At 44.6% G+C, this 14625-nt stretch overlaps 1 protein-coding gene across 1 annotated transcript in view; it reads right to left on the bottom strand.

The window, feature by feature from the left end:
* Positions 1–9210: 9210 nt before the first annotated feature.
* FKBP1A (FK506 binding protein 1A, 12kDa) overlaps positions 9211–14625 on the bottom strand; it is a 6652-nt gene continuing 1237 nt past the window's right edge. The window contains exons 2-3 of the mRNA XM_008582743.1: positions 11545–11709; positions 9211–10329 (exon numbers count right to left, since the gene is read on the bottom strand). Coding sequence (XP_008580965.1) covers positions 11581–11709 — 129 coding nt within the window. The 3' untranslated portion in view covers positions 9211–10329; positions 11545–11580. The remainder of the gene's footprint in view (positions 10330–11544; positions 11710–14625) is intronic.

The raw sequence follows: 14625 nt of genomic DNA, 5'->3' as shown, positions 1-14625 counted from the left end.
ATTCCTTCAGTTTTTGTTTGTCTGAAAGAATCTTTATTTCTCTCTCACTTTTTTTTTTTTTAAAGATGACTGCTAAGGGGATCTCAACCCTTGGCTTGGTGTTGTCAGCACCACACTCAGCCAGTGAGCAAACCGGCCATCCCTACATAGGATCCGAACCCGGGGCCTTGGTGTTATCAGCACCGCACTCTACTGAGTGAGCCATGGGCCGGCCCTCTTTCACTTTTGAAGAATAATTTTTCTGGATACAAAATTCTAGGCTGGTGGATTTTTTTTCCTTCAACACTTTAAATTTCACTACACATTTTTCTTGCTTGAATAGTTCCTGATGAGAAGTCTGATATAATTTTCATCCTTGTTCCTCTACAGACAATGTCATTTCCCTGCTCTTGATTCTTTCAAGATCTTCTCCTTATCTTTAGTTTTCTGCAGTTTGAATATGAAATGCTTAGGTGTAGTTTGTTTGTATTTATCCTATTTTGTGTTTTCTCATCTTCCTGGATTTGTGGTCTGGTGTCTGTCATTATTTTGGAAAATCTTCAGCCATTACTACATATTTTTCTGTTCCTCTCTCTCACTCTTCTCCTTCTAGTATTTCTTTATGCATATGTTACACCTTTCATAATTGTCCCACAATTCTTGGATATTGTTTGTTTTTTTTTCATTGTCTTTTTTTTTTATTTTTCCTCATTGCATTTCACTTTGGGAGCTTTCTATTGATGTATCTTCAAGTTTACTGATTCTTTCCTCAACTGTGTCCTGTCTACTGATGGGCCCATCAAAGGTATTCTTCATTTCTGTTATAGTGTGTTTGATTTCTTGAATTTCATTTTGTTTTCTTCTTAAGAGTATCACAATCTTGCATAACTATTCCCATTTCTCCATGCTGAATACCTGGTGGCTTGTGGTGTGGTGAGTACCTCACTAAACATTCTTATCCACACCCTGAGACTGAGGTTTGTCTGCTGTCCAGTCCATGCACTTGTATTGCTGGTGACAGAGTATGTTACTCCATCACCAAGGTCAGGTGTTCAGATCCCTGTACCAACTGGCCAGCTGCCAAAAAACAACAAAAAACAAAAGCTTCCAAACTGAAGGACACATTTCCAGATTAAAATAATCTTCCGAATGCCCAACACAACAAATGAAAAACAGGAGTAGACAAAAGAAAAAAAGACCCACGCAAGGCCATATTATGAAATTTCATCATAACGTGGATAAGTAGAAGATCCTAAAAAATATCAGAGAGGAATAAAAGACATCATATACAAAGGAACAGGAATCAGTACCACCCTTCTTGACAACAATGGAAGCTACCAGGCAATGCAGCAAGCCTTCACTCTTACAGGAAATAATGACCAGTCTAATGTTCCCACCAAACTATCAGTCACTTGTGAGGGTAAAAGAAAGACATTTTTAGACACTGTGCAGTAGAGTGTTGTATTGATGGTCCCAATGAACCACACCTTCTGTATCCACACCACTGTGTAATGTGACTCTGCTGTTCCTCCCAGAGAGGGAGTCTATTTCTTCACTCTTTGAGCCTGGGCTGGCCTTGGTGACTTGTTCTGATCAGTAGGACGTGGAAGAAGTGATAGTGTATAAATTCTGCAGCTGAGGCTTTATGAAGCCTCGAAGCCTCTCCTCTCATCTTCTTGGAACCCTGAGACCATCATGCTGTGAGAAGCCTGGGCATATTTACTGGAGTAGGAGAGACCCCATAAGATGTTGTAGTAGTCTATTTTGTGTTGCTATAACAGAACTACCTGAGACTGGGTAATTTATAAAGAACAGAGGTTTATTTGGCTTATGATTCTGGGACAGCTGCATCTGGTACGGGCCTCAGGCTGCTTCTACTCATGGTGGAAAATGGCAGGCAGCCGGCGGTGGGTACAAGTAGGTCACATGGTGAGAGGAAGCAAGAGAGAGCAAGAGGGGGTGCCAGAGTCTATTTAAAACACCAGTTCTAGCAGGAACCAATAGAGCGAGAACTCATTCATTAATCCGCCCACCCCCGGGGAGAGTATTAATCCATTCATGAAGTATCTGCCCCCATGACTCAATCAGTTTCCAACACTACCACATTGGGGATCAGATTTCCACGTGAGTTTTGGTGGGGACAACACATCCAAACTCCATCAGATGTCTACGACTGATACATCAAGACTCAGCAATATAATGTGAAATTCTTAGAGAAACTTAATGCTACTCTCTGTTAGATGGTCTTTTTCTTTAGAATTGTTTATATCTTTAGGGTATGAGATTGATGTTATATTTTACAAATATTTTCTGTTATGGCTAATTTTTAAACATTGTTTTTATCTTTTATGATAAATAAGTTTTTTATTTTTATAAGGTCACATCTATTAATTTCCTTTGTCTTTGAGATTCTGTTTCTTGATTAAAAAGGCCGTCTCCACTTTGAGATTTACTTTACTTTTTTTACTTAAAAAGCAAAAAAGAAAAAAAAAAACAATCAACCTGCTGGTGCAGTATGGTGCTAGCTGTCTGAAGAGCGAGCTGAGTCTAAAGTAGTTGTCACTAAGGAGTGGTCTGGAGTCCTGCTCTGAGGAGGGACCAGGCAGGGAATTGTAGCTTTTCTATTTAGAACCCTTTCCATTGCAATACAACCTGAAAGTTGCACAGATAAAGTGTACCCTCAATCTAACCACTTCCTGTCCTCACTTCCACTAGTCTGGTCAAGGCCTCCATCATCTCTCACCTAAACGACCCCAAAAGATGGCCCACCAGTGTCCTGCTTCTACCCTGGCCTGTGTCAGTTATCTATTGCTGTGAAAAAAACCACTTCACAACCAAGTTATTCACTCTTAAAATTCTGTGGTTTTCCTGGGTGCAGTGGAGCAGTTCCCCCATTCATGTGATATTGCTGGGGCTGTGGGGATCTGTGAGCTCCACAGGGCAGAATGACCTTGGTGGCTCACTCATCTGACTGGCAGTGGTGCTGGCATATGGCTGGGTCCCAAGCTGGGACTGTGGGCTCAGGCTCAGACCTAGTGTGGTGAGGGCTCAGATCGAGAGGAAGGAAGTGGAAGCTAGCAGTCTTCTTTTAAGGCCTGGGGTTGGAAGTCCCAGAACCTACCTTCCACTATTTCCTAATGGTCCAAGTAGTCACAGGGCCAGCTAGATTGAAGGGCTGGGGAGGAATCATTGGGGTCCATCTCTGGNATGATTCTGGGACAGCTGCATCTGGTATGGGCCTCAGGCTGCTTCTACTCATGGTGGAAAATGGCAGGCAGCCGGCGGTGGGTACAAGTAGTTCACATGGTGAGAGGAAGCAAGAGAGAGCAAGAGGGGGTGCCAGAGTCTATTTAAAACACCAGTTCTAGCAGGAACCAATAGAGCGAGAACTCATTCATTAATCCGCCCACCCCCGGGGAGAGTATTAATCCATTCATGAAGTATCTGCCCCCATGACTCAATCAGTTTCCAACACTACCACATTGGGGATCAGATTTCCACGTGAGTTTTGGTGGGTACTCCCAGAACCTCCCTTCCACTACTTCCTAATGGTCCGAGTAGTCACAGGGCCAGCTAGATTGAAGGGCTGGGGAGGAATCATTGGGGTCCATCTCTGGAGACCAGCCATCAACCTTTCAGTCAGTTTTCCAGTTTCCAGAGGTCTTTTAATGTAACACCCTGCCTTACTCCCAGAACCTCCCTTCCACTACTTCCTAATGGTCCGAGTAGTCACAGGGCCAGCTAGATTGAAGGGCTGGGGAGGAATCATTGGGGTCCATCTCTGGAGACCAGCCATCAACCTTTCAGTCAGTTTTCCAGTTTCCAGAGGTCTTTTAATGTAACACCCTGCCTTACTCCCAGAACCTCCCTTCCACTACTTCCTAATGGTCCGAGTAGTCACAGGGCCAGCTAGATTGAAGGGCTGGGGAGGAATCATTGGGGTCCATCTCTGGAGACCAGCCATCAACCTTTCAGTCAGTTTTCCAGTTTCCAGAGGTCTTTTAATGTAACACCCTGCCTTACTCCCAGAACCTCCCTTCCACTACTTCCTAATGGTCCGAGTAGTCACAGGGCCAGCTAGATTGAAGGGCTGGGGAGGAATCATTGGGGTCCATCTCTGGAGACCAGCCATCAACCTTTCAGTCAGTTTTCCAGTTTCCAGAGGTCTTTTAATGTAACACCCTGCCTTACTCCCAGAACCTCCCTTCCACTACTTCCTAATGGTCCGAGTAGTCACAGGGCCAGCTAGATTGAAGGGCTGGGGAGGAATCATTGGGGTCCATCTCTGGAGACCAGCCATCAACCTTTCAGTCAGTTTTCCAGTTTCCAGAGGTCTTTTAATGTAACACCCTGCCTTACTCCCAGAACCTCCCTTCCACTACTTCCTAATGGTCCGAGTAGTCACAGGGCCAGCTAGATTGAAGGGCTGGGGAGGAATCATTGGGGTCCATCTCTGGAGACCAGCCATCAACCTTTCAGTCAGTTTTCCAGTTTCCAGAGGTCTTTTAATGTAACACCCTGCCTTACTCCCAGAACCTCCCTTCCACTACTTCCTAATGGTCCGAGTAGTCACAGGGCCAGCTAGATTGAAGGGCTGGGGAGGAATCATTGGGGTCCATCTCTGGAGACCAGCCATCAACCTTTCAGTCAGTTTTCCAGTTTCCAGAGGTCTTTTAATGTAACACCCTGCCTTACTCCCAGAACCTCCCTTCCACTACTTCCTAATGGTCCGAGTAGTCACAGGGCCAGCTAGATTGAAGGGCTGGGGAGGAATCATTGGGGTCCATCTCTGGAGACCAGCCATCAACCTTTCAGTCAGTTTTCCAGTTTCCAGAGGTCTTTTAATGTAACACCCTGCCTTACTCCCAGAACCTCCCTTCCACTACTTCCTAATGGTCCGAGTAGTCACAGGGCCAGCTAGATTGAAGGGCTGGGGAGGAATCATTGGGGTCCATCTCTGGAGACCAGCCATCAACCTTTCAGTCAGTTTTCCAGTTTCCAGAGGTCTTTTAAAAACAGACATCATTCCCTTGCTGAAATCCAACAATGGCATCGTCATGCTCACTGTACCTATAATGTAACACCCTGCCTTACTTGGCCCCTGCCCAACTCTATTCCTCACACCTGTTCTCCTCCTACTGGCCTTCCTGCTGTTTCCCAAGCACCCATACTCACCACCCCTCAGGGCCTTTGCACTTGCTATTATTCCAGTAGCCTAGAACCACTTCCCTCCAGGCCTTCACTGGGCCACTTCGCTCTCTTCACTGGCTTCAGACTTGGATATCTGACATGATTTGCTCATCTGTTTTGGGTCTCCTTCAAAAGTCCTTGCAGGCAGCGCCTTTCTCTATCCTGTTCTGTATTCACTCCTAGCACCTAGAACAGCATGGATCACAGGAATATCATACCATAAGTATATTCAGTGGTTAACTGATTTTCCCAAATTTGGGGCATGTAGTGCTTTGCAAAGCACACAAATTAGTGTCAAAATAGGAAGAACTACATGGTTATTAGCAGGCAGATCAATAATACATCAGTCCTACATGCATACCCACTGGCGCTTATTTCTACCTTCCCAACAAGAGCTGACAGCTGTTTTGCTGCGTGCCATACAGTGCAGCCGCTGCGGTGCGCCCAGCCTCTGATGGGTCCGTAATCGATCTTCCCAGTGCACGCCTGGAACTCAGGGAACTCAGATGAACTCACACACTCTGGGCAGAAGCCAGGGGAGTGCTGCCCTTCACATTTTTATTTTAATCTATTTTTGGTGTCAGCTATCCTTCATTAATTCACTGAACTTAATTAGAGGTCTGAATGAGAACCCCAACACTGGCTTCTTGATGGTTCCTCAAGAAGCCGGTACAGTCCAAGGTTGTCAACCAAAGTAAACTCATGTTTACCCAAGAAGCAGGAGGTTTAAGGCAGAATTCTTACAGACACAAACCCCATTTGTGTCAGAGACAAAACTCAGCCCAAGAAGAGATTAACAAAGGCTATTTATTCAGAAGCTTGCAGCAAGGGAACTCTTCTGCCGTCACCCTTGTTTCAGCAGGGGATTGAAGGAACTGAGTCCATTTTATAGAGTACAAGAGGAAATACAGGGTTGCATTGGCCACCGTTCTATTAGAAGCGAAGGAGACTAACTGGACTTCAAGAACATTTGGCCATCCTTGATTAGCTGCAAGGGGGCAAGTTTGGGAACATTTAAAAAGATGAAGGGGGCAGAGAGTTCTCTGTGTGGCCAGCCATTTCCTGGAACAAGTGGGGGTCAATGATATGCTTTTTTTGCAGTTGAACTGTTCTCATGATTTTTATGGAATAGGGTGGGGTGGTGGAGGTGTGTGGCTGCCATGGCAGGAATTTTCTTGCATGGATCATCAAATTTCAAATAATTAAAGTATTAGAATTGGAAGGAATCTTAAAGTTCACCTGTCACTTTGACCAGTTGTGTCTCCACTCCCACACCAGGTCCTTTTAATGAATGGAAAAACTTAGAGAGAGGGTAATTCAGTGGCTAAGCCGTAGCAAAGGTCAGAAGCAGAGTTAGAAGTTCGTTTTTCTGAATCCTAGGACTGTGAATATAACTATCATGGTTCTCAAAAACAAAAAAGAGATTAAAATATGGTCGGTAGCATCATAAAACAGTTCCAGCTGGGCCCACTGGTCCCCCTGCTTTATTAACAGAACACAATTATGTCGAGGGGCTCTGTGGCTCAGAGTGTTGGGGAAGTTTGAGCCTTTTCCCAGCACTGGTGAATGGGTCTTGATTGGTTGGTCCCAGTCAGTCAATTCTCCAGATTTAATTCTGGCCAATTAATATGAGGGGAAATGGGAGGGCGAGAGTTTCATTAGCCCATTTTGTGCTGCTGTAACAGAATACCAGACTGGGTAATTTACAATGAACAGAAATTTATTTCTCACAGTTCTGGAGGCTGGTAAGTCCAAGATCAAGGTGCCAGCATCTGGCCAGGGCCTCTTGCTGCATCACGCTGCATCACTCCATGGTGGAACAGCAAAGAGAGGGTGAGAGTGGGGGTGGGGGGGCAAGAAGCAAAAATGCACCATTTGTACTATGCTGTGATTAAAACTAAAAATTACAAGTAACTAAACCAAGAACTGGAAAGGAAGGAGGAGAAAAAAACTGAAGTTGGATTTGTTAGGGTGGTAGAACCCTGGATATATATATTTTTAATTGATTTATTACTCTGTTCTATTACACATTAAAAATTTTTTAAACCCACAATGGCCCTATATTAGTTTCCTGTGTTGCTTACTTAATGGTTTAAAACAACACTAATTTACCATCTTGCAGCTCTGGAGGCCAGAAGTCTAAAATGGCTCTCATTGGGCTAAAATTAAGGTATGGTTCAGATCCCCTTACCAGCCAGCCACCAGGGAAAAAAAAAAAAAGTTATGGGCAGGGCTGTGTTCCTTTCAGGGGCCCCAGGGGAGAACACATTTGCCTTTTCCAGCATTCCTTGGCTTGCAGCCCCTTCCTCCATCTTCAAAGGCAAATGCATAGCATCCTTAAATGTCTTTCCATCCTCACATCTCTCCTTCTGACTCCTGTATAGATCCTGGTGAAAAGACTGGGTCCACCCAGCTCAGTTAATCCAGTATAGTCTCCCCATCTCAGGGCCCTTAGTTTAATCACATCTGCAAAGTCCCTCTGGCCATGTAAGGTGAAAGAAACACTTACAGGTCACAGGGATTAGGATGTGGGCATATATGAGAGCCATGATTCAACTGGCCACAGGCCCCTACCCCCAATCCAGAGGATTTCTCTTAACTTCAATTTCAGTGAGAACTAACAGCTTCCCTGCGTGCATGAGTGAAGGCCCAACACAGCTGAGTGCAAGAGGACACGCTGTAGGATTATGTTTAAATTCTAAAACAGGCAACACTAATCTATGGTGGGAAATAATCAAAACAATTCTTGCCTTCCGGGGCTGGGGTAGGGACTGGGAAAGGGCATAATGAAATTTTCTGGGGTGATGGTGTCATTCTATATTTTGACAGGGGTACAGAAATGTAAGCAAACGGTACACCCTAGTTAATGATATGTATTGGGGGTAGTGATGTCTACTATTACTTTGAACTGTGACATAAAGGATGGTAGGATGGAGAGACGTAATAAATTGGTAGAGTCACATGCTCATGATAAAATCTAGGTGGTGGATATATAGGTGTTTACTGTAACAATCTTTTACTTTGTTGCTTGACAATTTCTATATGGCAATTTCGGGGAAAATAAAATATAACCCTAGAATATTATTCTGGCAATCTGAATAAAACAATGGGAAGGATTTAGAAAATCACTAAGCAAGTGCTTGAATAACCTTTCTATTTAAAATCAATGGCTCTGAACCAGGACAATTTTGAAAGGTGGCTATAAAGGTGTGGGAGCATTTTTGGTGACCTCTATAACTCAATACAGGAGAAGTGTTACTGGCACGTATAGGGTAGGGGCCAGAGTAGCTACTGAAACCACCCAGCCTGACCACATGACAAAGTCCTTCCTCACCAAATGTCACTAACACCAATTTAAAATCAAAATCTTCCTTTGCAACTCTTCATCAATTTTTTGGTAGCCTATCTCCAATTGGATGTGACTCACTTCTTGAGAGCTGGTTATTATCTCCCATTTCTTTGTAACCTGAGCACCCAGCATAGTGCTCTACCCAGAACCCATATTTAATGAACATTTGATAATGGGGGAGGGGATGCTCCCTGAATGTCCCGGCCTGACCTCCAAGCAGTTTCTTTGGCAAACCTAACTCTTCCCCACCCCCACCCTGGAGTGGCCAATGAGGAACGATGTCCACTGCTGCGGTTCTTCTGCCAAGATGCCACCCTTCCTCATTGCCCAGTTCCACCTCCTGCACCAAATGTCAGGGGAGGCACTTGAAAGTAACCACCACAGCACAGAGCTGAGAAAAGCCAGCATAAAGCACTTTTATTGCAATAATAAAACTTGAAACTCATATGTGGTGCTGGGGGGGGGGGGCGGGGGGTAGCATCAATTTCTCCCTGGATGTCCCGGCCTGACCTCCAAGCAGTTTCTTTGGCAAACCTAACTCTTCCCCACCCCCACCCTGGAGTGGCCAATGAGGAACGATGTCCACTGCTGCGGTTCTTCTGCCAAGATGCCACCCTTCCTCATTGCCCAGTTCCACCTCCTGCACCAAATGTCAGGGGAGGCACTTGAAAGTAACCACCACAGCACAGAGCTGAGAAAAGCCAGCATAAAGCACTTTTATTGCAATAATAAAACTTGAAACTCATATGTGGTGCTGGGGGGGGGGGGCGGTGGGTAGCATCAATTTCTCTCACCAAATCACTACACAGGACAGCAAGGAGAAGGGGCCGAGGGAAGGAAAGCCAGGAAACTCTGAGATTGGCAGAGGGAGCCAAGCATCAAAAAACAGGCGATGCTGAAGCTGTGATGACCAGCATCATTTTCTTAGAGAACATTCGAGGAATGGTCATGATGGCTGGGCTTTCATTGGGTGTTAAGTCTACAAACAGCACCTTCAATTTAAACTTTCGATTAAAGTTCTTAAAATTTAGGAAGTGGTGGAGCTTGGATAGTTATGAGACTACAAAAGTCCTGAAAATCCATTAGAAAAACCACAGGATGGAAAAAACAGAAATAAGCCAGGCCACAAAGAAGGCTTCAGAGGTCCCTGCTGGCCCAGGGACAAATACCTGTAGTGTCCAACATCGCAATGGAAATAATCTGCTTTCTAAAGGCAAAGGGTTGGGAGGGAGGGGGACTGGTGGAGGCAAAGGCTCTCTGCCTCCCCACTTCAGTTTTGGGTAGGGCTTTTAATTTAACCCAAGGACATCTCTCAACTTGGAGAATAATTCAGCCCTCACAGCGCCTCAAATCTGCTATGGCTTTGCAGCGCAGCAGCAAGAATTTTTAATATATAATAGATAAAAATTTCATCCAAAAAAACATAAAATAAAATAAAGATTCTTGCACCCCACCCCCCAAACACCAATTCCTATTCTAAAGTTAACCTATCATTTGTGCTGTTAATACTTGACCATATATTTAATTGGAAACCTAGATCCAAAAGACTGAAACTGAATCTTCACCCCCAAACAAAAACAAAATAAAATGAGTAACTTGAGGTTTATGGCATATAGTTTAGGTAAACACTCACACAAGGAGAAAGGGGAAGAGGAAGTGGAGGTGTGGAAGCAAAGCTGAGTGACAGAACACATTCAGTCGGGGCAGATGTTTATACAGAGAGTGTAGTGGAACATCAGGAAAAGCTCCAACAAGCTCCGTATGGATTCATGTGCACGCGTCTGGAGGCACCAGATCCCTCCATGGCAGATCTGTTGGGGACAGAAAATATGTGAGTGTCAGCAGCTCCGTGTTCTCTGTATGCAGTGGGGACAGCCACAATGCCATCAACCATGCCAAATCACTTCCCTAACCGCTGAGAGGTCTAACTGAGACCAAGCCACTTGTGTTCCAGCTAGAGAGAGCCAGATGGGCTCGGGCTGGGTTCCCAGGTGAGCAACCTTCTTCCTGCTTAAGTTGGTCCACGTGTTTTGTTTTGCTTTTTTGTTTTTAACCTAAGATTAAGTTTACTTTGCTAAGGACAGCAGGAGGGCTGTCCAACCATGCTGCTGACAATATGGTTCCCATTATAACTGGGTCTGCAACTTGGCCACGTATTGGAATCACCTGGGGGCTTTCAAAAAACTCTTTCTGCCTGAATCCCAGTGATTGTGATTAACTGGATTAGGGTGTGGCCTGGATATCAGGAAAGTCTTAAAAGCTTCCCTGGTGACTCTCATGTGCAGTCCAGACTGAGAATCACAGCCCCAAGCTGGTATTTGTCATGCTGAATAGACTTGGGAAATGTCTCCAATATTCATTTATTCACTCAAACATAACTTTCTGGGTTTGCCCTTGGGCTTTCCTTCAAGACCTGTGCAAGATGCTCTGAGATGTTCTTTGGCAGTCAGTGGGGAGGTTTAGGTCAGGGTGGCTGGTAGCCCTTCATTGTTCTCTCCCTTCCCTCCCCTCCCCCTCCCCCATCAGATTCACAGGTGGACCAAGGTGGTAACACCTTCCTCATGTCATCTAACAGACAGTAACCACAAACTGTGTGGCTAAGAGAGCTGCATAAGCTAGGACATGATGTTCGTGTTCAGAGGTGCTTTTCTCACTAGCTTCTAGAAACACAGGGTTGAGCAGAGTCACTTCAAGGGTCTTATTTAGTTATAAAGAACTAAAATGTTGGCCCTAAAAATTGGGCCTATGTTTCCACAATGCCCCAAATCAGCTTTAGTTTACATATAGACACTTGCTTAAACAGCTACCATCCCCATGAGTTCGTGCAGAGCACATGCTGTCCCTTTCCTTAGGTGGCCGAAACTTTTACATTCAAGATATAAACTAATTACTAACACTGAAAGGATACCCAGTAGAGGTAAAAAGGCCCCTGAGGCTTTTTTGTTTTCTTCCTACCCACCAAAGACTGGGCACAGCATAGGAGGAGCACAGGTAGTTAAAGGGCCTTCAGCATTAAGTTTCCTTACCCAAGAACAGGGAGCTAAGGGAGGAGGCCATTCCTGTCATTCCAGTTTTAGAAGCTCCACATCGAAGACCAGAGTGGCGTGTGGTGGGATGATGCCTGGGTGCCCAGTGGCACCATAGGCATAGTCTGGGGAGATAGTCAGCTTGGCTCTCTGACCCACACTCATCTGTGAAAAGAACAAGGAAGAAAGACTCAGCTGGGCACACTCCCCAAACGTGTTTGCAAGAAGCGGAGCTGTTTACCTGGTGGTTCCTTGGCTAGCAGTGTTGATCAGGACATTTCAGTGACTTTGCATTTGCCCAAGTGTCAGGCACTCCCCGTGCAGGACTTGGAGACTGGCAGTCCACCTCCATGATCCCTGCATCTCGCTATAAGGGGCCCAATGGCCTTCCTGACTCCCAGGAGGGTCTGGCCCTCAACCTTTCCACCCAGGTCTTCAGCACCCCAGAAGTCTCACCACCTAGTCCTTCAGAGGCCCATCACTCAAAGGACACATTGTAAAGTGGCATCTATGCTCTTCTTGAAAAAGGAATACTTTGACCAAAATATTGCTTTAAAAAAACACACACACATACAGAAAGTAATATTTGCGGTAGTCTATTTTTCTGTACTCTCTAAATTTATACACATATTCATATAGAAAAACTTCATAAAAGAAAATATGATTTTCTGGAGTACAAATAGCATGTATAGTATGCTATCATTTGTGACAATATTTGTTTGTTCCCACTGAATAAACAGAAAACATCTTTGTAAGGACATTAATAATACCAGCATTCTTCTATGGGGAAAATAGCGTGGATAGGGACCAGTGTAGAGGGAAAATTTTCACTTTAAAAAATGTATTTGCATATTTTTTTAGTTTCTAATCAAATACAAATAAGCATAAATATCTATTTTCTGAACAGTGAGCAGGTTCTCTGCTTTATTTCCATCCTTTAACCTATCTCTACTTTTACTTTCTGTGTGTGCATTCCTGGCTGTCTGACCCAGCCTGAGAGATGGTGACCAAAAAAGAAGCCACAGGCTGTAATGAAGTTTCTAAAGCAACTCAGAATCCTTGCTTCCTATAGCTCCCCTCAGAAACTGGGACATGTTGGACCATGGTGGTAAGGACAATGAAAAGCATATGGCTTTATCTAAAAAACATTCAAAACAATCATATCCTTTGACTCAGCAATTCTATTTCTAGAATATTCTGCTAACAACCCAAATATCCATCACAAGGGGAATGGTTTCACAGGCATATCCATACCATGGATTAGCCATTAGAAAGAATATAGTGGCTTTAAATGTACTAACATGGAAAGATGTCCAAGATAAACGATTAGATGCAAAAAGGAAGATGCCAAAACAGTACTTGTGGAAGGACTCCATACCTGTGAACATGTAAAACCAAAACAGCAGCATCAAAAGAAAACAAGAAGGGGCACAAGACAATCCCCCCACTTCCTGTGCTTTTAACTTACTTGCTGGAGAAACACTCTGTGGAGAAGAGTTTAGAAGATTTTCTACATAAGTCTCAAACTATCCAGACTTCTCACAAGTGACAGGGCTGTGACTGACCTCAAAGCACTGGGTCAAGGGGGAGTGTGGGCATCCCTCACCAAGCCTGGCCAAGCCTGGGATGTGAAGTAGGCTGGTAACACTATCTCGATGGCAGCTAGAGCCCTTGGGACATACAACACAGTTATTTTGCCAGTGCTGCAACAGTCCCAGAAGATGGGTTGTGCTGTGGACAATGGTTGGCACGGGAGATGGGGGATGGGCTACAGACCAAAGAGCCAGCCAGACTGAGGAGACAGGGGCAAAAAGGTATGGTTGGCAAGATTTCCCAAGGGAAGCAAACTACAGAGATCTTCTTCCTTGTACTGCCAACCCTCTGTGCCCCGCACAAACAGAAACACAGACACCTGGGAGTGGAACGCTTAAAGTTTCCAAAAGTGAAGCAGTCGATCTGGAGAGATAAATCAGTGAAAATAGAGGAAGTGAAACAATGTGTATTCTGGAAAAGACACAGAGAGATAGAAATCTTTCTTTTTGTCTTGGTTAAATTTCCACTGCTCCTTGGTGGGAAGGGAAGAAACTAATTACCATCATGCAGAGCCTAATCATAAAGCCCCTGGGTCTCAGGCCACTGTAAACATCCCTTTACCTGGTTAGGGCCAAGAATAAATTCCTGGGCTTAAGGAAGAATAGAATCCAACTGAAATTTGGCAATCCTGGGTCCCCTATTGTCCCCTGGGAATTTCACAGTATTCGCAGAATAAGAGCAGTTTCCACAAATGGGGAGGGAAGAGGTGAGGAAACAGACATGAAATGACTTTCTTCATGAGTGGGACCTCTCAGAAGTGGCCTGATGCCACATGGTCAATAAGACCCACACAAATCAAAACTACACCAAAATACCACTTTCCACTCATCATACTATCATGAGACCAAGATTTAACACCACACTGTGCTGGGGGGCTGGGTGGGGTTAGTACCTTGGTGGCTGCCAGTGGCAGTTCAAAGAGTACAGTCCTCCTGGCTGGCGGCTTGGTGAGACCTGTTAGAACATGGTGCCCACCACCTTTGAACCACTCACCCTGCTTTCCAGAACTTGTCCCATGGCAACACTTGCACACATCACACAAGATTGTTTATGACAGCAAAATGCCAGGAACGACCCAAATGCCCGTCAACAGGGCACTGGTCAAATAAATTATAGCACACTCACCTGACAGAATACGATGCAGCTGCACGAGGGAATATCAAAAGCTCACAGAAAAATGGAATTAAAAAATAACGTGAATCTTTCCACAAACTTTTTGAAGACCCCTCATAAGAGAGTTTCCTCCTCTTTTATGAACTGGTATGGAAAATGTCAAAAATAGATTTAGTGGAAAAGTAAAGTGCAGAACAACATGTGTGTGTGAAGGCAAGAGAAAGAGGAGTGTATGGTTAAGTGGAATATATGTTTAAAGAAACTCTAAATACAGGGAACATTCATAACAGGAGTTACTTGTTGGGTACAGGGCGGATGGGATGGGATGAGAGCGAGACTTCCCACTTAAACCTTTTTTTGATTTTTCAACCATAC

This window comes from Galeopterus variegatus, unplaced genomic scaffold (assembly GCF_000696425.1).
Source record: "Galeopterus variegatus unplaced genomic scaffold, G_variegatus-3.0.2 Scaffold2715, whole genome shotgun sequence".
Classification (NCBI taxonomy): domain Eukaryota; kingdom Metazoa; phylum Chordata; class Mammalia; order Dermoptera; family Cynocephalidae; genus Galeopterus; species Galeopterus variegatus.
This window is presented reverse-complemented; position numbering and strand designations above follow the sequence as displayed.